This window comes from Papio anubis, chromosome 12, assembly GCF_008728515.1.
Source record: "Papio anubis isolate 15944 chromosome 12, Panubis1.0, whole genome shotgun sequence".
Lineage (NCBI taxonomy): Eukaryota > Metazoa > Chordata > Mammalia > Primates > Cercopithecidae > Papio > Papio anubis.
This window is the reverse complement of record NC_044987.1, coordinates 110,648,661-110,675,006: the sequence shown is the minus strand read 5'-3', so window position 1 is coordinate 110,675,006 and position 26,346 is coordinate 110,648,661. Positions and strand designations below refer to the sequence as shown.

The following is a 26,346-nucleotide window of genomic DNA, read 5'->3' as shown; positions in this document are numbered from 1 at the left end:
CATGAACATTAAAAAAAAAAATCCACGTTGCTGACCGAATGTTTTTATAACCATCAAGAGCTGTCATAGGAGAGCTTCCTTTTGATGTTAAAACTTGTTTCTCAAACTCAGCCCTCTAAAACGTAACTCTTCCCTGCCACCCCCAATCATTAAGCCTTCTAATTCTGCCTACCTCCCAGAATACACACTCTGTAGGCTCCCAATCTGTCACCTCACCCAGTTGTTTCTTTCCATCAAATGTTCCTCAGACACATCCATCTTCATCTGAGCTCTTGTCACTTCCTGCCCCTCAGCTAAGAGTCCTTCTTCCAGAACAGGCTCTGGTAGCATCCTGAACCTCACTTTCCAGCTTTTCTAACAGTTTCAATTTTACATTTGCTTGTTAGATCCTTTCTGATGTGTAGGATTACTAATCTCAGGTCACAGACTTACCTGGGAAAGAAATTTAACCTTTTTTTTTCTATGACAAATTAATTTCTTTTCAACTCTGTTTTCCATGTGGGTAGCAGAAACAATCTCAGACAGTTCAGGGTTCTTCCCATCCTTGATTTTCAGGTTGTATACACCTTTTGGAAAATGAACATAGGGCCAAAATTGGGGGAGAACTTTTATCTAATCCTGGCCAGGGGCAGTGGTTCACGCCTGTAATCCCAGCACTTTGGGAGGCTGAGGCGGACAGATCACTTGAGGTGAAGGAGTTCAAGTTCAGCCTGGCCAAAACGATGAAACCCTGTGTCTCTAAAAATACTAAACAAAACCAGCCGGGTGTGGTGGTGTGTGCTGTAATCCCAACTACTTAGGAGGCTGAGGCAGGAGAATCACATGAATCCAGAAGGCAGAGGTTGCAGTGAGCCAAGATCATACCACTGCTCTCCAGCCTGGGTGACAGAGTGAGTGAGACTCCATGTCAAAAAAAAAAAAAAAAAAAAAAAAAAAGAAAAAAGAAAAAAGAAAAGAAAAAGATAAAAAGAAAATTCATCTAATTATCACTGTCAGTCGTTTAAGCTGGCAACTTCTCCCTGCCTAATCTTCTGTCACTTGTCCACACAGATTGCCACTGAAGATACCTGGGAAATTGAGCTTCTTCTGGGTCTTTGGCCGATGTGTCCCCATGCTCCCCAGGCAGCAACAGCAGCGTTGGTCTGGGGGAACAAGGCATAGAGTTCCTTCCTCAGGGACCCACCAGCACCAATACATGTATCTCTTTTCCCTTAAGTCTCCCTGTTTCTCCAAAATCAAGTGCCCTGAATTTTTTCTATTCCCTGTGAACTGGCTTATGAAACGGAAAAGCCTTGAAGGGACTTCCTTTTTCCTGCATCCTGCTGTCATAGCCATAAACTCCCCAGCAGAGGGGCACCTCTGGTTTTGCTCATTGTGATATTACCAACACCTAGTATCATGCCTGGCTGACACACTATGGGTACTCAATAAAGACTGGTTCAACAATTAATTACTGAGTCTCCCTCCTTCTAGTCTGTCCCACTCCAACCCATCCAGTAAGTGTCTTCCAGAGGAAACCTCTAAAAGTGTGGTTATCACTCCACAGTTCAAATGCAAACACATGCTATTGTGCTGCCAGCCCAATCACCACCCAAGTTTAACCACCTTGGGTTCAAGGCCTCTCCTAAACGGATCCATTTTATTTCCTACCACACATCCAAGTATAGTACTTGAGATGCGTGGCCTGTCAGGCAACCTGTCTTTCAACCAACAATCAAAGTTCCTGCTACGTGCCAGGCACAATGTGGCACTCTTACACTCTGAGAGCAAAAGTAACCAGAACAATGATGGTTCCTACCATCATGAAGTTTACACTCTAGTGGAGAACCCAGGCATCAGATACTTATAAATAGATAATTAAATGATTACAGTTCTTTGAAGTGGTTTGGAGGACAATTACAGTTTGCTGTGTGGACTAAATGTAAACCAGGGACCATGAAAAGGGCTCCAGAGGAAGTGACATTTAAGGCTAGACTGAAGTTTACATTGGAGGGTTTGAGACAGGAGGGGGAAGAGGGAGGGAGGAGAGGAAAGCGGTCCGGGCAGAAGTTCTGAAACCAGCCAGAATGGGTATGTTTGAGGAATTGAAAGGTCAATGTGGTTGGAGAGAAGATAAAGTGAGACCATGATGGTCAGCATGGGCCAGATGGTACAAGACTTGGGGTCAAGTTTCCTCATCCAGAAACTCTCTCTCTCATTCATGGCCTCAGGAATGACCCCTGGTTGGGGCTCAGAGAATGATACCCCAAAGTATGGTGCTTTAGTATTGTTTCTGAGCAAATAGGCTTACTGCCTGATGCACATAGAAGCCAATACTATGGTATCAGCTTTTGAGTGGAGAAAGGCTTTATTGCAGGGCCACCCAGCAAGGAGACTGGAGGCATGGCTCAAATCTGTCTCCCTAATTTTCCCTAACTGGGGCAAGTTTTAAGGGGTCAGAGGGTGATATGGTTTGGCTGCATCCCAACCCAAATCTCATCTTGAATTCCTACATGTTAAGGGAGGGACCAAGTGGGAGGTAATTGAATCACAGGGGCAGGTCTTTCTTGTGCTGTTCTTGTGTTAGTGAATAAGTCTCATGAGATCTGGTGGTTTTGAGAAACAGGAGTTTCCCTGTACAAGCTTTTTGTTTTTGCCTGCTGCCATCCATGTAAGACGTGATTTGCTCCTCCTTGCCTTCTGCCATGATTGTGAGGCTTCCCCAGCCACGTGGAACTATAAGTCCAATTAAACCTCTTTCTTTTGTAAATTGCCCAGTCTCAGGTATGTCTTTATCAGCAGTGTGAAAACAGACTAATACAGAGGGCAAGGAAAAGAATTAGGAATTTTTGCTTGGCAGGGTCTGATTGGAGGGCTTCAAATTTGACTACACGGGTATGTTGAGGTGGATTTTCGCCCTGGATCTTTCTCGTCAACAGACCCTTTGCTCCTGAAACAGTTCTAGCATTTAGGTTCTGTTCATGTCTAGGTCTTCTTGGTACTACAGGGAAGAATCATTGGTTCTGGGTGTTGTTAGATGTCAAAGCATTTTCTATTGTGCATGTCCTGCTGATATGACTTGGAGTTTCGGCTCTGTCATACCTACAAGAGAACATGACATTCTATTATCAAAAGAGTAGGCCCAGTTTGGATTGGTCCTGAGGTTACAGCATGCTGAGCACTTTTGAATGAAAAGAAATGGGAAGGTCTTAGAAGCTGCCTTAGAACCAAGGACTTTCTAACCTTCTCTTGCCCACTGACCCCCATCCTAAGTGCAGGTAGAAGCTCTCTCTAGAAGTTCCCTTATCTCAGAAAATTTCTTCCAAAAGAAGTGCAATTGTCTCAAATCCCTCTTCACAGGAAACTCATCAAATAACCAGGAAAGATTAACCACTAGAGAAGAATAAAAACTAAAAGTCATCAACTCACCACTACACCTAGAGAGACTTTTAATCTATTCTTCTGAGGGGAGCTATAACAGATTACCTGGGAGACTTTATGAGCATAAGACAACCTTTGTTCACAACGGAGTTCTGCCCCTCACCTTCCCACAATTTGTTGCCACCTCCTCCAGAGCTCATAAGAACTTTGTCCCAAGGCATTGTCTGTTCTTGGGGCTCATTCATTTCCCCTAAAAATTATTTGCTAGCCCTCAAAATTGCCTACATTTCCCCCATCTCCCTCTTTCCTGTGTGCCATTTAAGTAAGCATCAGCCACCTGTTCCTTCTTTGAGCCTCATATTTTGTATGACTGCTGTGCACACTTGCACACTAATACACTTGTATGTCGTTTCTCCTGTTATTCTGTCGTTTGTCAGTTAATTTCAGCAAATCTTTAGAGGGCAGAGGAGAAACTTTTTTGCTCCATACCCTCATTCAGTTCTCAGCGAAAAAAAAATCAGCTCCTCAAAGATGCACTCTCTAAGTGCCCTGTCTAAAGTAGCCGTTCCTCCAATCCCCAGCACCTCTATCTACTTTGCTCTGATTTGTTGCATTCATAGCACTACTACTCTGGAATTTTCTTCTTAAGTGTTGATTGTCTCTGTGCTCCCACCACTCCCAGTACAGTGTAAGCTCCAAAAGAGCAGAAACTGTGTCTTTCTTGTTGACCTTTTCTATCTCCAGTTTTTAGAATAGGGCTTGGCACATAGGAAGTACCCAATCAATATTTGTTGGATGAATGAAATGCCTGGGGAATAACATGAATCGATATTTCATTCAAAGCGGATCACTGGCTGCTCTGTGGAAAGTAGATTAGGAGGAGGAGGCCAGGCTGGAAGCAAGGAACAAGTGGCAAGCTACTTTGTTGGTGCAAGAGAGAGATGAAATGCCCTTTTGCATATTAACTCCTCATAAGAGTTCAGCGAGTTAGTTCTACCCCTGTCATCACTCCCTGTTTTACAGATGAGGAAACTAAGGCATAGAGAAGTTCATACAGTCAATCACCTGGGTGGTGCTAGGATTTGAGCACACAGTCTGACTTCAGAGTCCATGCTCTTGGCCACTATGCCATACTACCTTTTGTACCTGTAACTTTTATTTTTCTCTCCAAGCTTTTGCTTACATTGTTTCTCCTTCTGGAATGCCTTTCCTTCTCCTTCTCCTCTGAATACTGCCCACCTGTCAAAGTCCCTCTCACTCACACATCCTGTTCATCCTGCCCGTTTGTCTTGATACCTTATAGTCCACACCACATGTCTTTTGCATGATTCCTGAGAGTATCTTATCTTACAGATATCCACAAAGAATCATACACTATCTGAGCTGGAAGAGAAACAGAAAATACAAAATAAATTGATAAGAGGCCACTGGTTTGGACTGAGCTCTTGCGCTAGGCCTAACAGACCAAGCTAAAAAGAGTCCTGCTGAAGTTCCACACCAATGAGCTGAAACTAAGATCTTTATGACCTTCTGAGAGACAGTGTGTGTGTGCATGTGTGTTGGCGGGGAGAGCTAAATTCCCAAACAGGCAAGTTTTACATGGCATGATAAAGAAGTACCCTCCACTTTAACCTTTACAAGAAAAGTAATTTTGAGATTACCAAATGACCAATCCCATTTTTGTTCTGTTTCTGTTTTCCTCAGTCCTTTTCTGTCTAAAAAACCAAGCTCCCCTGTTCAGCTCATTGGAACAACCATTATATTTTATAGTGTAAGGCGCTGCCCAATTTTACAGAATTGCACCCTAAGTCCCAGAGCTACTCTGGAGGCTGAGGCAGAAGGATCACTTGAGCCCAGGAGTTCCAGGATGCACCTGTGATAGCCATGATTGCTACGATTGCACCTGTGAATAGCCACTGCGTTCCAGCCTGGGCAACATTGCCAGAGTCCGTCTCTTAAAAACAAAAACAAAAACAAAACAAAACAAAAAAACAAAAACAAACAAAAAACTTTAAACGAAATTTGTTGTGATTTTGTCTTTTGACAAAGAAGAAAGGGCAGGGAAGCCAATGTGAATTGCCCCAAATCACAGAGCGAAACGGTAGTAGTCAGGACCAAAACGCTGTCTTAGCTGTTTTCTTAGTTCCTGTACCCATCTGCCTCTGTATTTTTAACACCAGGCCATCCAGCAGTGTCTCTTAAAGGGTGGCCCGAGAAACACCTGACTTAGAATAGCGTGGGGCGCAGTCTGTCTACGCAGATCCGAGGAATCTGCATTTTAACAATGGGAAATTGTGAAATTCTCGCGCACACCAAGGTTTCAAAGACCAGGGTCCCGTGACACAGTGCCGCACAGTTGTCAAAACAAGTGCTGTCCAATTGCTTTGGTTTTAAGTTCTCACTGCATCATGGGAAATGTAGTTTCCAGTCTCCTCTCTTCCGACGCCCCCGCCAATCCCCGGGCGCTTTACGGAACGAGCCGAGTCAATCCGGAAATAACCGAGTGTTCGTGGCGGGCCCTTTCCTGCCCGGCTGCATTCTGGGAAAGGTCTATTTCCGTTAGGTGCTGGAGGCAGTGGCGCGCGGCTGTCCCCATTCCCACGTGAAGCGCTACGCGAGCATCGCTCGACTGGCGGCTCCCAGCTCGCAGCTGAGCAGTCCCGGCAGCAGCGGGGGACCGGAAGTGGCTCGCGGAGGCTCAGAAGCCAGTCCCGGAGTCCGGCGTGTGGCGCCTGGGAGCGCGGCAACGGCGCCATGTCCCTAATCTGCTCCAGTGAGTGTTGCCTGCGGCCGAGCGCGGGTCGCAGGAGGCCGGAGAGCGGCGCGGGAGCGTGTGCGGGCCACTGCGGCGCCGGGGCCGGGGCCAGGGCCGGGGTGGAGGCGGGAATGGGGCGCTCCAGAGGCAGAGCGGCGGCCTGTCAGCCCCGGAGCCCTCCCCTCGGAGCGGGGTGCATTTGCGCAGTGCTCCGCAGTTTACATAGTGCCGGAGGTTTATTGTCGCAGGCATTACTGAGGCAGGTCGCCTCATTCTACCGAGTGGAAACAGGCCTGGACAGAGGGAGCTGGTGCAGGGGAAACAGCCTTGATGTAAGAGTCAGGAAACCCGAGGTCTTGTCCAGGGTCCGCCTCCTGTTGGCTTTGTGAATTGGCTTAAGGCTCTGTGCCTCGGTTTCCCCATCTGCAAAATGGAGAGCATTGCACTGGATATTTTGTGAGGCCTTGCTCGGATAGTCGCAGCTTTTGCAATTTGTAAAGGTCACATGATGAGTTAGAGGTAGGCAAGGCTGGCAGCTAGGTATATGGCTCCCAGCCTTACAGTGTATGACTAATTAAAAACAGCGCACATTTATAAAGCCCTTATTGGTTTACAACGCGTTTCCAAGTCTAGGATCTCATTTTATCCTCACAAGAATTCCCTAAAGGAGAAAAGATCCTGGTGTTGCAAATGAGGAGGCAAGGCTCAGGAAGAGCGGGGCTTATCTAAGAATGCGTAGCTAGTCAATGGCAGAGCTGGGTGACGTAGTTAGGTGACACGGAGTTTGGAGCCTGAATCCTTGCTTTTTCCATACCTTCCACTATCTTTCCCTTTGCTATTTTATCATGACGTACATACGTTTTCCTTTCCCTTTTCGTTGTTTCATCAGATTACTCGTTTCCCCTCCCTTTTGCTATTCACCTCCGTCTCTTCTCAGAACTTGTACGTTGATCCAGAGAGGGGGAAGAAGGAAGGGAAATGATGGAAAAGGAATCCCTCACATTGAAGAAATTACAGCTCGCAAAGTACCTTCACATTCATTGTTTCCTTCCAGTCTTGGGAAAGCTCTCTTTTACGTTCCCCAGCAATATCTTTCCTGGCAGGGTTCACTCATTCATTAGATGTTTACCGAGTGCCCCGGGGGCATCTGCATTGTACTGGAAGTGAGAGACCAGCTGTAATCCTTATCCTCAAGGGGCGCACAGTCTACGCAGGCAAGAGTGTAAATGATACCTCTATTGCGGGTTGTTGTGAACATGAATTACTGTACTGTATGCCTAGAATTGTGCTTGGCACATAGACATGTGCCATGTAAATATTTTTATTGTAATGATTGCCACTTTGCTCCTTGGAATCTTCCAGGTGATAAGTGTCTGCCTGTATCCTAATCAGTTGACTGGTAGCTGGCAGACCTCAATAGCTTCAGGATGGGGACTGGTCACCTAGAAAGACTAAAGGGTATTAGAAAGTTGGGATTTTCAGTCGTACCCACCACTTACCTGGGCAACGAGAGGGGCTGAAGTTGTCACTAGTGACCAGTGATTTATTGAATCATGCCTTTGTAATGAAGTTTTCATAAAAATACAAAAGGGCAGGATTCAAAGAGCTTCTGTATAGCAGAACATGTGGGCGTTCCTGGAGGGTGGGGTGCCCAGGGAGGGCATGGGAAGCTCTGTACTCCTTCTCCCATACCTCATCCTATGCACCTCTTCATCTATACCCTTTGTAATATCCTTTATAATAAACTGGTCAACATAAGTGTTTCCCACAATTCTGTGAGTCACTGTTGTAAATTAATTGAACCCAAAAAGGGGGTCATGGGAACCCTGATTTACAGCTGGTAGATCAGAAGAACAGGTCAAACAACCTGGAGCTTGCGATTGGCATCTGAAGGGGTGGGGGAGTCTGGTGGGACTGAGACCTCAACCCGTGTGATCTGACACTATCTCCAGGTACCTGGTGTCAGAATTGAATTGGAGGACACCCGGATGGTCACATCTGAGGTCACAGAAGTATTTTGTTTTGTGAGAGAATAGGAGAAACTGAGTTTGTTATTCCTATATTCTCAGACTTTATAATTTCTTTGATAATCCCTCTGGAGCTATAGACTAAGATGGATGGAAGGGATTTGAATGGCTTCATGTGTGTTTCCATGTCATGGAGTAAACTGTATTCATAAAGTACACAATCATTGTTCAGATATTAGGTGGCGATAATGGACTGCTGTTTTCTAGGTGCTTGGCACATAGTAGTTGTTAATAATTATTTGTTGACTATCTAGATTGTCAGGAGACTAAAGGAAAAGCTAGTTCCACAGCTGGAAAGCATTCTGGGGCCAGTACAAAACTGGCTTAGGGTCAGATGTCTTGCTTTTTGCTAGTTGATTGTGAGGATGCCTAGTCTTGTTGGGGCTGATAGCAGATGAGGAATCCTCTAGGCTCCAGATTGCCTTCACTCCAAGCTCACTGCCGGCCTTTTCTCTACAGTCTCTAATGAAGTGCCGGAGCACCCATGTGTGTCCCCTGTCTCTAATCATGTTTATGAGCGGCGGCTCATTGAGAAGTACATTGCAGAGAATGGTACCGACCCCATCAACAACCAGCCTCTCTCCGAGGAGCAGCTCATCGACATCAAAGGTGCCTATTGGCTGCCTTAGTCTAGGGCCATCTTAGCTCAGAGCCTGAGAGGATGGGAGGTGGTGCCAGTGCACTGGAGGAGGAGATGGTGGGCTGTTTATGGCTAAAAGGAAAAGATGTGATGGCAGGGGAGGTCCCTGGGTTATGCTCTTCATACCTACTTTCCCTTTCGGCAGTTGCTCACCCAATCCGGCCCAAGCCTCCCTCAGCCACCAGCATCCCGGCCATTCTGAAAGCCTTGCAGGATGAGTGGGTGAGTTCCTGCAAGAGAATCAGCATCTTCCCCACTTGAAGAGAATGCATCGCTGAGTTAGGACTTTGGGGTGGGAAGGATGGAGCATTATTTGGATAATCATCATCAGGGTTTTGTGACATCAGGGTTTTGTTTTATTCTTTGTTGTATCCCCAGCACTGAGAGCAGCGCCTGGTACGTAGTAGGTGCTCTAGAATTACGAACTGAATGATTGAATACATCCTGCAGGACTGTCTGGCACAGTGCCTGACACAAAGAGGGCAATCAATAAATAGCAGCAGCAGCAGTATTGTTATCCTCTTTTAGAGAGGTGACGGCATGACAGCTGGAATTTGCCAGTAAATTAGGGAAGATGGGGATGGGAAAGAGCTGACTCCCACTCCTGTCTGTGTGCCCAGTGTTTGGCTTGGGGTAGGAGCTCAAGAGTGTCTGCTGGCACATTCATGGTGCTCGGATATTGTTTGGGTCACTGATACTGGTCTAGGCTGTGGGATAGGAAGCAGCATCCCCTCCCCAAGAGCTGGCTCCACTGGGTGCTCCCTGCGCCCCCCGCCTCAGCTCACAGTAATATTTGCCTCTCCCAGGATGCAGTCATGCTGCACAGCTTCACTCTGCGCCAGCAGCTGCAGACAACCCGCCAAGAGTTGTCGCACGCTCTGTACCAGCACGATGCCGCCTGCCGTGTCATTGCCCGTCTCACCAAGGAAGTCACTGCTGCCCGAGAAGGTGCAGCCTGCCCCCTGCCATCCCCCACCCTGGGCTGGTTCTGCTTTGTAATATCCCATTTCTAACATCATCTTTTCTCTCAGCTCTGGCTACCCTGAAACCACAGGCTGGTCTCATTGTGCCCCAGGCTGTGCCAAGTTCCCAACCAAGTGTTGTAGTAAGTGTCCCCCTTCCCTTACCACAGCCCATTTGTGTGCAGTGGCCCACAGAGCTGTCCTTATGTAGGTGTCTTTGGTGCTCTGTGCCCCTCACCCTCACCTTTCTTCTCTTCAGGGTGCGGGTGAGCCAATGGATTTGGGTGAGCTGGTGGGAATGACCCCAGAGATTATTCAGAAGGTAAGTCCTGCTCTCACCTGGTGGGAGTGCTGATGGGCCCTTACTTTTCCCCATCTGTCTGGAGTCCATCGTGACTAAAATCGCTATGCTTTTGGGAGTTGAGTGGTGCAGAGTGTGGATTCTGGGCCCAGATTGCCTGGGTTTGTATTTTGATGCCACTACTTGTAAGCTACATGACCTTGGCTTCCTTAGCCGATTTCCAAGTCTCATTTCTGTAGCTTCTAAACTGAGAATATAATAATATCCACTTTATAGGCTTGATGTGGGAATCTAAACGATTTAATTACTGATAAGTGCACCTTTTAGCCCTTATTGTTTTGGGTATTATTTGCAGATAGTAAACTACTTTTATATATTTTCTTGCTTTTTTTCTATGAGGGCAATAGGACAGGAATTATAATCCTTATTTTACAGATGAAAGACACATCAGAGGCAGAGCTGGGCTCCTGATTGCAAGTCCAGTGGGATTCTCATTTGCAGGGCTTTTTAGTGTCTTTCTGAGCAGTTCAAATTGTCAGCATGTGTCTGAGCCCTTGGCTGAGTGGCATGTAGACCTATGGGAGCTCTACAGTCCTGGCCTCTATTCCTGCTCTGCTATTTATCACCTCTGCAACCTTGGGCAATTGACTTCACTTCTCTGAGGCTCAGTGTCTTCAGCTGTAAAACAAGGTCATCAACACCCCCCTTATAAAGCTGGGATGGAAGTAAGAAGAGAGAATGCCTTTAAGCCTGTAATGTAGAAATTGGCAGATAGCAAGTTCTGGGTGTTGCTTGTGAAAGCACAGATGTGACCAGCATCCAATGTGCTTTTCTCCTTGCAAGATAATTTGTCTCACATTGAGCCTGTTCTTCCCCAGCTTCAAGACAAAGCCACTGTGCTAACCACGGAGCGCAAGAAGGTGAGTTCTCTTTTGAAGCCAGGAGAAAGAGCTGGCCTGGTGGGAGGCAGTTGACCCTTAGGAGAAAGGGGGCTGGCTGATCTTGGATTCATTGCTGCTCTACTTTGGGGGCTTTTTCATTTTCTCAGAGAGGGAAGACTGTGCCTGAGGAGCTGGTGAAGCCAGAAGAGCTCAGCAAATATCGGCAGGTGGCGTCCCACGTGGTGAGTGTCTGGGTCTTCACTGTCTTGGAAGTGAAGACAAGTTTTTGTGTCTGGGGTGGGCGGGCCAGCATGGGGAGTGCTGAGTACAGAGCTGTCCCGGGCTCCTGGCACTGTTCCTGGCGCTGTTTCTTGCCTGGGCTGCTGAGCTGTCAGGGCTCCTCTTCCTGCCCAGTTGTGGGTTTCCCAGTGATGCAGTGAAGGAGTTACCGCACCAGGCAGATAGCCAAGAGATATGGATAAGGAGTAGAAGTAACTCTTGCTCCCCTGAGAACATGGGTGACTGGGGATGGCAGTAGGGGAGACCTGTGGCTTTGTGGCCTGCTGTGATTTGGCTGTGACAGGGTTTGGTGTGTCTCTCTGCAAAGGGGTTGCATAGTGCCAGCATTCCTGGGATCCTGGCCCTGGACCTCTGCCCGTCTGACACTAACAAGATCCTCACTGGTGAGAGTCTGGGCCTAGCCCAGCAGGCCAAGGTGGGGAGGGGCAGCGGGGAATTTGCATGCGCCTTGTCCTCTTCATGGGCATGGGGACAAAAGCATTTCCTTCAGCAAAAGGGCCTGACTCATTGTATGGCCTCTTTGGGTCTTCTCCAGGTGGGGCAGATAAAAATGTCGTTGTGTTTGACAAAAGTTCGGAACAAATCCTGGCTACCCTCAAAGGCCATACCAAGAAGGTCACCAGCGTGGTGTTTCACCCTTCCCAGGTAAGGGGTTCTTGCCACCTTTGGTTCTTCTTTCCTTAGCTGTTGTTTGTCCCTCACCCCCCTGCTGTCTCTGTGAAGTGGGGCTGAGAAAGAGCGCTGACTCCTTAGTGGGCACTTGGAAGGGCTTCACTTTGGAGTTGTGGAGATTGCCCTTCACTCTGCGTGAGACCTTCTAAAGCAGTGGTCTTCCAGCCAGGGAGAGAAGGGAAATGTGTAGTTTGACAAGCATATTCATTGAAAAGTTTTATATTAGGGAAAGAAAAAATCTTATAGTGTTCGTCATATAAACTACAGAAAACAAAGCTCAACTCAATCTCAACTCACAGGTATGAGGAAGACAGGTGTATTTGCTTTCTCATGACCCTCCGAGATGGGTAAAAGTCATGTTGACTATTGAAAGTGGTGTGGGTTGTAAATAGAACCTCTGGTTTACAGGGTAAAGGTAACTCATGGGACTGGATTAATGATATTATGGGATTCGAATTTCAAGCCTAAGACAGTTTGGGTTTGGGGCTGCAGGACAGTGGTTGGTTTAGCGCTTCCCAGTCGAGCTTTCCCTTGGACCTTAGGGAAATGAGAAATATAAGAATGACATGGTGAATTTTTCATGACTAAATTACTCAAATCGAGAGCACTGTTTTCTTGCTTATGGGATATTAATAGTTAGGTCTCATGAAATTGTATTGATAAGATGGTAGTTATTTTTGCCTTGTGGCTTTTAATATCCTAACTAAACAAAAAATTGGTGAGTGACACGAAATTCTCTCCCTGCCCCAAATCTTTTGGAAAACTAACTTACCCTGGAAATCCATAAATGTGGGATGCCCTGAAATGTAGCCATGCAGCCCCTTCGAGTCCCAGTACTGCCCAGACCTGTGCCATACAGTACAGTAGCAATTAGCTACATGTGGCTACTTAAATTTCAATGAAATAGAATAAAAAATTCAGTCCCTCAATTGTACTAGCTACATTCTTCCTTTGGTCCTGGAAATGGGAAAATTGCTCTCTGTTGCAGTTAGCCTTTTTACCACTAGATGGCGAGGACGCCTCCACAAGCCCTGATGCTGTATGAGTTACGACTTTTAATAGCGTTTACCATTGGCGGTCGTGGGCACCATTGGGTGGGTAGGTGGTTCCAGGGAGGGCAGGGCTGAAAGGTGAAGCAATTGTTGGTAGTTTTGGGCATCCCCTGCCCCCTTTTATAACATTGTTTTGATCTGTGTCTCTTCTCTGACTCTGATACTCTGTCTTTGTTTTCCTTGTAGGACCTGGTGTTTTCTGCTTCCCCCGATGCCACTATCAGGATTTGGTCGGTCCCCAATGCCTCTTGTGTACAGGTGGTTCGGGCCCATGAGAGTGCTGTGACAGGCCTCAGCCTCCATGCCACTGGTGACTATCTCCTGAGCTCCTCCGATGATCAGGTGCGGTCCCAGCCAGTGCCCTGGAGAGGCCTGCTGGTCCCCAAGCTTGAACATCCTGGGTGGCGGGAACATCTTCCCACCCCAGCTGGTTCCCCAGAACCTCAAAGGAGAATGTTTCCTCTCTGCTGGGAGGTGCTAGGTTTGCCAGGGTTTACCAGACCAGGGGCTCTGTCTACCTGAAAGGCCACCAAAGCCTGGGACCCACTTTCTCACTGACTCCATTGTCTCTCTCTCTCTCTCTTTTTTTTCCCTCCAGTACTGGGCTTTCTCTGACATCCAGACAGGGCGTGTGCTCACCAAGGTGACAGATGAGACCTCTGGCTGCTGTAAGTTGCCTCGTAGGCGCTCAGCCTTTTTGTTTGCTGTTTATTATTTACTTTTACATTTTATTTAGTCGTTTGCTTATTTGTTCTAAAGATACATTTACCATCAGCACCTGCCTAGTGCAGGCTTTGTGCTGGGTGCACTGAGGACCGTGAAGAACAAGGAACCTCATTTTGCTGCTCTTAGTCTCTCCCTGGTGGGCTCTGACCACAGGTCCGTCTTCCTCCTCCACAGCTCTCACCTGTGCACAGTTCCACCCTGATGGACTCATCTTTGGCACAGGAACCATGGACTCTCAGATCAAGATCTGGGACTTGAAGGTAGGACACGGTGGGCCTCCATCTGAGGCCCAGGGCCGGAGCGGGTGTTTGTGACAACGTGGTGCTGATGAGGTGCTTGTGGCACCTGGCACTGAAGGGGCCATCGCTGGCTATGCCTGTGTGATACGATGGTGTGGTCTGGGGGGGTCCCGCTGGCTGGCCTTCCTGGAAGGACAGTGAGGGACATCTCAGGTAGGGGTTTGGTGAGCTCCATTTTCTTCCTCTCATGATCTGTGGGTGACGTGTTTTACTACCCACCACCACTGTAGGAACGTACTAATGTGGCCAACTTCCCTGGCCACTCGGGCCCCATCACTAGCATCGCCTTCTCTGAGAATGGTTACTACCTGGCTACAGCGGCTGATGACTCCTCTGTCAAGCTATGGGATCTGCGCAAGCTTAAGAACTTTAAGACATTGCAGCTGGATAACAACTTCGAGGTATGCCCTTCCCCCGCCCCACCCAGCTTTCCATTGTGTCTCCTTGTTTGTCGATTATTTATTGAATTAATCTAATTGCTTCTGCTTATCCGCAATTGCCCCATAGTTTCTGTTCTCCTTGTGTGACCTTCTCTCTTTCTGTTTCTGGCAGGTAAAGTCACTGATCTTCGACCAGAGTGGTACCTACCTAGCCCTTGGGGGCACGGATGTCCAGATCTACATCTGCAAACAATGGACGGAGATTCTTCACTTTACAGGTAGAGGCTGGTCCTGGGCTCCTGGGGTCTCTAGGTGCCCAGGCTCGGAGGGAAGCCTCACTGGGTTAGGAATTTCTAGGACTTGCATGAATTTACCTAAGCAGCTTTCGGTTACCACCTGAGGCAGAGCTTTATGGCTAAGGAAGCAGACTGAGTCAGACTGCGTGGCAGTGGATGCTAGTAGTCGCTCTACCACTTCATGCCCTGTGGCATTGGGCAGGTTACTGAAGGGAGAGAAAACTCCTCCCTCTGAAGGTTTGATAACTGAATCTAAAATCAATGAACATTAGGCAGAGTGACAGGAGGAAAGCCATTTTAATGACGTGCATATGCATGGGAGGCCCACATTATATTAGACCTGCAGAAAGGTCAGATGATTGAAGCTTATACAGTCTATATATCCCTTAATAATGGGGATATGTTCTGAGAAATGTCTTGTTAGGTGATTTCGTCATGTGTGACCATTGTAGGGTGAACTCACACGTATCTGAATGGTGTAGCCTGGTACACACCAAGGCTGTTGCTATAACCTTAGTGTAGTCTATTACTGCTCCTGGGCTGCAAACCGGTACAGCATATTACATGTAGTGAGTACAGTTATAACACAGTGGTGAGTATATGTGTATCTAAACCAATCTAAACATAGAAAAGGTTCAGTAAAAATAAGGTAGAAGAGATTTTTAAAAAATGGTACACTGGTATATTGCTTGCCATGAATGGAGCTTGCAGGACTGGAAGTTGCGTTCAGTGAGTGAGTTGTGAGTGAATGTGAAGGCCTAGGACATTACTGTATGCTGCTGTAGACTTCATAAACACAGTGCATTTAGGTTTTACTAAATTCATAAACAGCTTTTTCTTCAGTAATAAGCCTTAACTGACTTTTACTTTATAAACTTAAAAAAATGGATTATTTTGTAATAACATTTAGCTTAAAACAAAAACACATTGTACAGCTGTACAAAAATATTGTCTCTCTACATCCTTATTCTATAAGCTTTTTTCTGTTTTCTAATTTTTTTAATTTTTATTTTTTACTTTTTAAACTTTTCTTGTTAAAAACTAAGACACAAGTACACATTACCCTAGACCTACACAGGATCAGGATCACCAACTGTGTTAGTCCGTTCTCATACTGCTGTGAAGAACTGCCTGGGTAATTTATAAGGGAAAGAGGTTTAATTGACTCCCAGTGACTGGGGAGGCCTCAGGAAACTTACAGTCATAGCAGAAGGGAAAGCAAACACATCTTTCTTCACATGGTGACAGGAGAGACAAATGCTGAGAAAGGGGGTAAAGCCCCTCATAAAACCATCAGATCTCGTGAGAACTCACTATCATGAGAACAGCATGGGGGTAACCACCCCCATGATTCAATTACTTCCCACTGGCTCCCTCCCACAACACGTGGGGATTACGGGCACTACAATTCAAGATGAGATTTGGGTCGGGGCACGAAGCCTAACCATAGCATCAACATCACTGTCTTCTACCTCCACATCTTGTCCCACCGGAAGGTCTTCTGGGGCACTAACACACGTAAACCTGTCATCTCCTATGGATGATAATGCCTTCTTCTCGGATACCTCCTGAAAGGGCCTGCTTGATGCTATTTTACAATTAACTTTTTTTTATAAGTGGAAAGAGTATACTTAAAATAATACCCAAAAAAGTATAGGATAGGCATACCTTGTCTTATTGCATTTAGCTTTATTGTACTTTGTGGATACTTTGCTTTTTATAAATTGAAGGTTTTTGGCAACCTTGCCCCGAGCAAGTCTGTCAGTGCCGTTTTTCCAACAACATGTGTTCACTTTGTGTCTGTGTGTCAAATTTTGGTAATTCTCACAGTATTTCAAACTTCATGATTTATTGTGTCTGTTATGGTGATCTCTGATTAATGATCTTTGATGTCGCTATTGTAATTGTTGGGGGGGCACCGTGAAATGTGCCCATATAAGATACTAAATTTAATCGATAAATGAAATGGTGTGTGTGTTCTGACCACTCCACCCACCAGCCGTTCCCCATCTCTCTCCCTCTCAGACCTCCCTGTTCTCTTAGACACAACAATATTGAAACTAGGCCAGTTAATAACCATATTATGGTCTCTCTGTGTTCAAGTGAAAGAAAGTGTCCCATGTTTCTTACTTAAAACTCAAAGCTAGAAATGATTGAGCTTAGTGAGGAAGGCATGCAAAAAGCCAAATAGGCTAAAAGCTAGGCCTCTTAACGCCAAATGTTAGTCAAGTTATGAAAGCAAAGGAAAATTCTTGAAGGAAATTAAGAGTGCTACTCCAGTAAACACACGAATGATAAGAAAGCAGAACAACCTTATTGCTGATACGGAGAAAGTTTCAGTGGTCTGGATAGATCAAACCAGCCACAACATTCTCTTAAGCCAAACCGTAATCCAGACCAAGATCCTACCTCTTGAATTCTATGAAGGCTGAAAGAAAAGTCTGAAGCTAACAGAGAGGTTGGTTCATGAGGTTTAAGGAAAGAAGCCATCTCCGTAACAGAAAAGTGCACGGTGAAGCAGCAGATGCTGATGTAGAAGCTGCAGTAAGTTATTCGGAAGACCTAGCTGAGATCATTGACGGGGGCTACACTCAAAAGATTTTCAGTGTAGATGGAATAGCCTTCTATTGGAAGAAGGTGATATCTAGAACTTCCACAGCTAGAGAGAAGTCGATGCCTGGTGTCCAAGCTGCAAAGATCAGAGTGATTCCCTTGTTAGGGACTCATGCAGCTGGTGATGTTACATTGAAGCCAAAACTCATTTAGCATTCTGAAAATTGTAGCGCCCTTAAGAATGCAGGGCTAAATCTACTCTGCCCGTGCTCTGTAAATAGAACAACAAAGTCTGGATGACAACACGTCTGTTTACAGCATGGTTTACTGAATGTTTTTTAAGCCCACCATTAAAAGGTACTGTTCAGAAAAATAGAGTCCTTTCAAAATATCACAGTGCACCTCATTACCCTAAAGCTCAGATGCAGATGTTTCATGCCTGCTAACATCCAATCTTCAGCTTATGGATCAAGGAGTAATTCTGACTTTCAAGTCTTATTACTTAAGAAATATGTTTTTTTTTTTTGAGACGGAGTCTCGCTCTGTCACCCAGGCTGGAGTGCTGTGGCCCGATCTCAGCTCACTGCAAGCTCCGCCTCCCGGGTTCCCGCCATTCTCCTGCCTCAGCCTCCCGAGTAGCCGGGACTACAGGCGCCCGCCACCTCGCCCGGCTAGTTTTTTTTTGTATTTTTTAGTAGAGACGGGGTTTCACCGTGTTAGCCAGGATGGTCTCGATCTCCTGACCTCGTGATCCGCCCGTCTCGGCCTCCCAAAGTGCTGGGATTACAGGCTTGAGCCACCGCGCCCGGCCTAAGAAATATGTTTTATAAAATTATAGCTGCCATGGATAGTGATTCCTTTGATGGATCTGGACAAAGTAAATTGAAAATCTGGAAAGGATTCACCATTCTACATGCCCTTAAAAGCATTTGTGATTCATGGGAGGAGGTTAAACTATTAACATAAAGAGGAGTTTGGAAGAAATTGATTCCAACCCGTCAACCCTCATGGATGACTTTGAGGGATTGAAGACTTCAGTGGAGGGAGTAACTACAGATGTGGAGGAAATAGTAACAACTAGAATCCGAATGGGGTCTACAGCTGTGACTGAATTGCTGCAGTCTCATGTTAAAACTTTAATGGATGAGGAGATGTTAGGGATGACCAAAGAAAGTGGTTTCTTGATGGAATCTACTCCTGGTGAAGATGCCGTGAACATTGGTGAAATGGTAATGAAGGATTTAGAATATTACATAAACTTAATTGATAAAGCAGATGCAGAATTTGAGAGGATTGGTTCCAGTCTGAAAGTTCTGCTGTGGGTAAAATGCTATCAAACAGCATCCATCACAGAGAAATCTTTTGTCAAAGGAAGAATGAAACGATGTGGCAAACTTCATTGTTGTCTTATTTTGAGAAATTGCCACAGCCACTTCAGCCTTCAGCAGACATCACCCTTGTCAGTTAGCAGCCATGAGCATCAAGGCAAGACCCCGCTGGTGGGTCTTGGAAAAAGATTACAACTCTCTGAAGTGTCTGATGGTTGTTAGCATGTTTTAGCAATAAAGTATTTTTGATTAAGGTATGTACATTGTTTACTAGACATAATGTTATTACATACTTAATAGACTACAGTATAGTGTAAACATAACATTTTTTTTGAGATGGAGTCTCTATCGCCCAGGCTGGAGTGCAGTGGCACGATCTCAGCTCACTGCAACCTCCACCTCCTGGGTTCTAGCACAGGTGTGCACCATCACACCCAGCTAATTTTTGTATATTTAGTAGAGACGGGGTTTCCCCGTGTTGGCCAGGCTGGTTTTGAACCCCTGACCTCAAGTGATTCACCTGCCTTGGCCTCCCAAAGTGCTGGGATTATAGGCATGAGCCACCATGCCTGGCCAACATAACTTTTATATGTACTGAGAAACCAAAAAAATTTGTGTGCCTTGCCTTATTGCGTATTTGCTTTATTGGTGGCCTGGAGCTGAACCAGCAATATCCCTGAGATATGCTTATACATAAACCAGTAACGTAGTTATTTGTACTGTACCTAATTGTGTTATACATTTTTTTTTTTTTTGATATGGAGTCTTGCTCTGTCACCCAGGCTGGAGTGCAATGGCTCGGTCTTGGCTCACTGCAACCTCCGCCTCCCGGGTTCAAGTGATTCTCCTGCCTCAGCCTCCCTAGTAGCTGGGACTACAGGCATGTGCCACCACATCTGGCTAATTTTTTTTTTTTTTTTTTTTTGTAGTAGAGACGACGTTTCTCTATGTTGGCCAGGCTGGTCTCAAACTCCTGACCTCATGATCTGCCTGCCTTGGCCTCCCAAAGTGCCGGGATTACAGGCGTGAGCCACCACGCCCAGCTGTTGTACTTTTATACAACTGCAAGTGTAATAGTTTTGTTTATACCTGTATCCCCACAAACGTGAGTAATGCATTGCACGGTGACATGAAGATGTTTATGACATCACTTGGTGATAGGAATTTTTCAGCTCCACTGTAATCTTATGGGACCATTGTTTGTGTGGTCCATCGCCGACATGTCATTATGTGACACATGACTCTATGGCATCCTGAGCTGCAGAGGGGAGTAGGGGCCTAAGGCTTCTAGGGGGTGGTGGTGACACAAGTTGTGTAGGGGGATGGGGAGGAAGTGCACTACAGAGTCTCTCAGGTAATAAAAGTTGTCTCAGAGCAGACCTTAGATAAATAATGCATGATAGTATGTGACAAAGACTGGCATCTAGTCTTCTCTCTTGTGAGACCAGTTCATTTTCCCTGGTTGAGATTCCCAGGGAGGAGATTCATGATGTTCTTTTCAGATGATCTGCCCTTAGATAAAGAAAGAGGGGCAAGAAACAGGAGGGCAGGACATGGTCAGAGAGACCTTGGTTCAGAGCCCTCAGCATGTCAAACCACCATACTTTGGGGTATTGTTTTCTGAGATCCAACATTACTTAACCTCTCTGGAGCCTCAGAAAAGTGGGAGTGGTAACAGTACAGACTCAGTGGGGTTGTTGAGGTTTAGATGAAAATACATACAAGTGCTCCTTGACATACGAGGGAGCCACATCCTGATAAATCCATCATAAGCTGAAAATACTGCAAGTCGAACCATGGTAGATCGGGGACTGTCTGTGAATACATAGGTCAGATCAGTGTCTGGCACATAGTCAGGATTTGCAGTTGTACTTACTCAGCATTGGGTCTTAGTCTGTTGTGGGACAGAGCAGTGAATAAGACAGATCCGATTTGGGCACTGATGTAATTTATAGTCAGGTTAGAAAGGCAAATGTAGATTAATTTCACACATACACATTTAATTGCAATTATAAGTGCTACAGAAGAAAAGTATGAGATGGTGAGAGAATGGATAACAGGGTTTCTAACCTAGCAGTTATGTGGCCCTGGGTACGTGACTTTCCCTTTCAGAGCTTTAGCTCCTTCATCTAGAAAATGGGAATATTGGCATAGCTTTGCAGAGTGTGACAGCTGGTGTTGTGGAGGTGGCATGCTAATATGCTGGTTAACAGGGTGCCTGATGCTCACTTAAGATGCTGCGTGAATGGGAGCTACTGCTGTGTTTGTTGATGAAATTCTCGTCCTCAGTAGCAGGTTGTGAGCAGGATACAAGATACTTCTTCTTGCCCTGTATTCTCCCGAGCCCTGCTCAGTGTGTTTGTGTAACAAAGGTGTCCATCCTAACAGTATAACTCACCAGTTTTCACCCCGTACTGTACCTGGTGTTTTGATTCGGAGCTGAGTTAGGTAGCTGAAAATACAGCGTGAACTTTTTAATGGGGAGTTCGTTGACTCCAGGTGTGATCCTAAATCTAGAAGGAATTTGGCCAGATGTTCATGAATTTCCTGAGTCCCATGAGGAATGTTGCCCAGCCCCATCTGCCCCTTATCTGGTCCTGCTCTGTGTTAGGGGCCTGAGCGCTCTGGGGTTAGAACCCCATGAGCTAGAACATGCCGATGGACTGTTCCACTTACGAGCAAGGAGTGAGCCCTAAGCATAAACAAGCTGAGCTCTGAGGTTTTCAGCTAAACCTAGCCGAATTGCAGTTGCCCAGAAAGCTCTGGTGAGAAGGGGGCTGGCATTGCTTTATTCATTCATCCTACCGGTGAAAAATGACAGGCACTGAGGGAGGCACTGGGGGTAGTGTGCAGGTCAGCCTAGGGAAAATACAGGAGCCTGTGGTGTGATAAATACTAATTAGGGAAGGCCTGATTGTTTGGGAACATGTTATTAGGGATCAGTGTTCAGACTAAAGGAGGATAAAGGAGGAAAAGCCTTCTCACAGTTGCCTCTTATCTTTCTCCTCAGAGCATAGCGGCCTGACCACAGGGGTGGCCTTCGGGCATCACGCCAAGTTCATCGCTTCAACAGGCATGGACAGAAGCCTCAAGTTCTACAGCCTGTAGGCCCTGGCCCTTCTGATGGAAGCTGGGCCTCATCTCAGTAGAGGGGTAGAAATAGGGTTTGGCGGGGTGGGGGGAATCTGGGGGGGGAGGGGGCTCTGTGGGGTGGGACATTCACATCATTTCACTCTGGTCTGAGTGGTGGCCTGAGAACCATGGTGGCATGGACCACCCTCATCCATGCACCTCCAGGCCCTATGGGAACGGATGTGGAAGGAAGAACTGTCACCCTCTAAAGGCCCAGGGCCTCTCCCTTCCTGTCGTCCAGTGGACGCGGTGGTGGCTGTTCCACACCCATTTTGTTGCAGTTCTGTGAGACAGGAGAGGCTGAGCCAAGGGAACTGTGAAGGGGATGGGCAGGAGGGCTGTGCAGGGTTTTGTAAGCAGCGATCTAGTTTCATTAAAAAAAGAAAACAATAAACATAACCACCTCCCTGTGTCTGTGTGCACCAGGAGCACCCAGGGCTGGGAAGGTCAAGGGGAGGGAGCACACACTGGGGCACTGGCTTCCGGGAAGCCCGTCTTCCTTTCCTTTCACAGCTCTTACCCTTTTTTTTTTTTCTTTTTAATTGCACAGCAGAGATAAAAACAAATCTGCAGTTGAAATCTGCCATGTCCCTGCAGTTCTTGACGTTGAGTTTCAAGGCCTCAAGTCACTAGTCCTGCCACTTGCCTTGTGGACTTGGTTTCCCACACAAGCCTGGAAGGGAGGGAGACCTGCAGGGAGGATGAGCTGGATCTTGCTGGTGGAGAGGTCTGAGCATCTCCGTCAGGGTTCTTTAGTTGTGGGTGCTTGTGGGTGCTAGAAAGCCTGTCCTCAGCTGGCATAAGTCAAAAAGGAGATTTTTTTATTGACTGTGGCGATTGAAAGCTGAGGTAGGACTGGTTTCGGGACAAAGATCCAATAATGAATGTGCCTTATAGGGAATTCCTGTAGGGTCATGTGACTGCTTTAGATTGCAGGTCAGGAAAGGCCTCTGAAGTGGTGATGATGAAGCTGAAGCTGGAATGACAGGGACCTAAGAGGGGAGGAGTGTTGGCAGGCAGAGAGCAGGTTTAGGGCTGGACTGAACCAGATGTATGGAGGAACAGGAAGGAGGTCATGGTGGCTAAGAGGGGGAGACCATGGTGTGCAGGCTGGGGTGATTGACAGTTCCCTGACAAGGGCCATCCCAATGGAAGGTCGGGGCTGGCTGCCTGCCTGGAGTGGGGTAAGAGGATATGAGGTGAGGAAGTGTGGGAGTCAGTGATTATAGACAAAAGATAGTGCTGAGAAGGGGAGCTGAGAAATGGGGTGTTACCAGGTGGGGAGCTTTAGGGGCAAAGTATGGTGGGCCATATTGTGGACATAACAGGAGACCTCCGGGCATGTTTTGCGGGGGCAGTGTTCTGTTGTCAGGGAAGCTTGGGCGTGCCGTATCTGCTGGGAGGGTCAGGATGCCTACCAGCTAGGGAAACTTGGAAAAACCCCCCAGTAAAGAAACCACTTAACTTATACAAGTTGAATATAAACCATTTAACTTACACAAGTGTTTATTATTAAGAAAAGACCTGGGCCAGGTCTGGTGGCTCAAACCTGTAATCCCAGCACTTCGGGAGGTCAAGGTGGGCAGATCACGAGGTCAAGAGTTTGAGACCAGCCTGGCCAACATGGTGAAATCCCCTTCTCTACTAAGAATACAAAAATTAGCCGAGTGTGGTGGCAGGTGCCTGTAATCCCAGGTACTCCTGCTAAGGCAGGAGAATCGCTTGAACCTGGGAAGTGGAGGTTGCAGTGAGCCGAGATTCTGGTACTGTACTGCCTGGGTGACAGAGCAAGACGCCATCTTAGGGTAGGAGGAAAAAAAGACCAATCATACGGTTCTTCCAAGGCAGGACATACTTAAAAAAAGGTTAGGACAACTGCCTAGTACAAGGTGGGCTAACAACAGCTATGGTTTGCAGGTGGTAGGGTGGGTTACTTGAGTGGGAGAGGATTGAGGGCACGACTGGGGGACGTGCTGGGCTAAGTTGGACCTCAGGGCTGGTACAGCACTAAAGCCAACAGTTTCTGGTTAGGAGCGGCTGAGCCAAGGGAACTATAATGTGCGTATTTCAGACCTGCCTTCCTTTCCAGGAAAACTAAGCAGGAGAGACTGAAGGACAAAGGTTCTTGGGGGATCCGTGGGTTGGGGGGACGCTATAATTACACTAATATTTTGTGAAGCATGGTGCATGTCTATGCATACGTACATTTTTCTAGAGAAGGGGAGCCCTAGTATGTATCTCGGAGAGACTAATCTATCCCTCACCAGTTCCGAACCATTGCCCTAGAACTGACATCTGGTGCTGTCCTGGTGTCCGGGAGCCTAATGTCTGGGTCCTAAGGCTCCGCAGTGCATCTCATCTGGCCTTCCATCTGTGCAGTTGCATCAGCAGAAGAGCTCCATGCCTGCTACCTACGTTTGCTCATTTAATTCTCTTTTTTTTTCTTGAGACTGAGTTTTGCTCTTGTTGCCCAGGCTGGAGTGCAGTGGCGCAATCTCGGCTCACTGCAACCTCTGCCTCCCAGGTTCAAGCAATTATCTTGCCTCAGCCTCCTGAGTAGCACAGATTACAGGCATGTACCACCACCACCAGGGATTACAGGCTGGTCTCGAACTCCCAACCTCAGGTGATCTGCCAGCCTCAGCCTCCCAAAGTCCTGAGATTACAGGTGTGAGCCACCACACCCAGCCACTCATTTAATTCTTAAAACAACCTTGCCCTTGGCCGGGTGTGGTGGCTCACGCCTGTAATCCCAGCACTTTGGGAGGCCGAGGTGGGTGGGTTGCCTGAGGTCAGGAGATCAAGACCATCCTGGCCAACATGGTGAAACCGTGTCTCTACTAAAAATACAAAAAATTAGCTGGGTGTGGTGGTGCATGCCTGTAGTCCCAGCTACTCAGGAGGCTGAGGCAGGAGAATCGAACCCGGGAGGCGGAGGTTGCGGTGAGCCGAGATTGCGCCATTATGCTCCAGCCTAGCAACAGAATGAGATTCCATCTCAAAAAAACCAAAACAACCTTGCCCTTTGCTGTCCAGCAATTCAGCAGACTCTTGGTCCCTGCATACCATGTGGACTTCATACCGCTCTTCCTTTGCAGAACGGAGCAGAAGGTGGGAGCATAGTCCTGGCACTGGACTGTCTGGCTTTGAAACCCAGTTCTGGCACTTAGTAGCTGCAAGACCTTGGACAGATTATTTAACTTTTTTTCTGTTTGAGTTTCTTCATCCAGCAGATGGGGGTAGTGTACTTACTAGAGATAGAGTAAGGATGAAGTGAATGTGACAAGTGCTTAGAATAGGGACTGCACATCATAAATAATATATGTTTTTAAACTTGCTGCTGCTACTATTACTGTTACCACCCTACTGTTCCCTGTCCCTGGAGTCTGCCCTCCCCAGAGACAGGCCAAGTCCTTCAGGAAGCCTCTGGAGCCCATTGCTGCCCTGCCAGGTGAGTAAGCTTTCTTGGAGCCCATGGTTCATGCCTTTAGCATAGTGCTGTTACCTGGAAGGTGTTTGCGCATTTGTCTTTCTTAACTAGATTTTAATCTTAAGGGCAGGACCATGTATCCGTTGCTGTCATTTATCTCTTCAGCTCATGTCACACTGCTGCTAAGTAGCAGATTGAGAGGTTCAACCTTGGGGCTCAGTCCAAAGCCCAGACAACGTCTGTCTCTTTCTTTGATAAGTAAACACAGAGGGCTTGACAGAATGTTAGTTTTATCAACCAAAATGAAGAGCTATCACCTCCTGCCACAGCTCACCAGATGTTGGCCCAGCTGCCTTGTAGGTGAACCTTTTGGAAGCAGATCTTGGTTGGGGGGTGGTGGATTCTAAAGGACTCACCCACATTGTCTAGCTAGTGAGTTTTGTGTTTAGGACCCAGCAGCAGTCAGTAGTCCCAGGTGTCCGAAGGGAAATTGTTTGGTGGTGTAATCAGCGCTTACTGCATCCTTTGTGCGCTTGAGCCTTTGGGGATCAAACCCTGCCTCGCCTCCACTGTTGAAGGTGAGGAAGCATTTGTATTGTTCCTGAGCTTGGAGCACTAATCAAGGAGGTCACCTGGGGGCAGTGTAGTCACACCCGTCTCCCCAGTAACACTGATGCTGTGATGGAGCTCCTCACAGTGAGTACCACAGAATGACCCTGCCAGACAGGTGGTGGTGTCCCCGTTCTACAGGTGAGAAGACAAGCTCAGAGAAGTGCCTTGTTTAGGCCACCCAGTAAATAATGCAGCTAGGGTTTTTAAGCCATGTGACTTTCGAGACCAAGCTGATGAAGACAGGTACGGGCAGCTGATGACCCACTGCACAGCTTTCCAGGAGGTAGTGTCTGTCATGGGTAAATGCAGGCTCTGGAGCCAGCAGCCCAGGTTTGAATCCCAGCTGTGCACATTTCTGTGATGTGCATCTTTATGTCTCAGGCTCTTCATCTGAAAAATAAGTTCTTCATAGGGCTCTTGAGAATTAAGAGCCCTACGAAGGGCTCATTCATTGGGGCTGATATAACTAACATTCTGTCAAGCCCTGTGTTTACTTACCCAAGAAAGAGACGGACTTCATAGGGCTCTTGAGAATTAAGTGAACTGATTCATGTAGAGATGAGGCACTCAGTAAATGTTGACTACTGTACATTTTCCCTGCTCTGCCTGCACTGCCATTACCCTTGAGATTTAACTGTAT

The 26,346-nt window shown here is 46.9% G+C and overlaps 1 protein-coding gene across 1 annotated transcript; it reads left to right on the top strand.

Moving 5' to 3' along the window:
* Positions 1-5,893: 5,893 nt before the first annotated feature.
* Positions 5,894-22,063, top strand: PRPF19 (pre-mRNA processing factor 19). Its single transcript, XM_003909751.4, has 16 exons — positions 5,894-6,133; positions 8,602-8,751; positions 8,928-9,004; positions 9,589-9,730; positions 9,814-9,887; positions 10,004-10,066; positions 10,924-10,965; positions 11,094-11,168; positions 11,534-11,609; positions 11,762-11,871; positions 13,137-13,292; positions 13,549-13,618; positions 13,851-13,936; positions 14,206-14,376; positions 14,528-14,633; positions 21,543-22,063. Exons 1-16 carry the CDS (start codon positions 6,115-6,117, stop codon positions 21,638-21,640), a joined length of 1,515 nt encoding a protein of 504 aa, XP_003909800.1. The 5' UTR covers positions 5,894-6,114; the 3' UTR covers positions 21,641-22,063.
* The last annotated feature ends 4,283 nt before the right edge of the window (positions 22,064-26,346 follow it).

Excerpts from the sequence above, each read along its gene's own strand:
- PRPF19 (XM_003909751.4), top strand. Across the intron at positions 8,752-8,927 it reads GCAGCTCATCGACATCAAAG|TTGCTCACCCAATCCGGCCC; the intron begins GTGCCTATTGGC and ends CCCTTTCGGCAG. Across the intron at positions 11,872-13,136 it reads TGGTGTTTCACCCTTCCCAG|GACCTGGTGTTTTCTGCTTC; the intron begins GTAAGGGGTTCT and ends TTTTCCTTGTAG.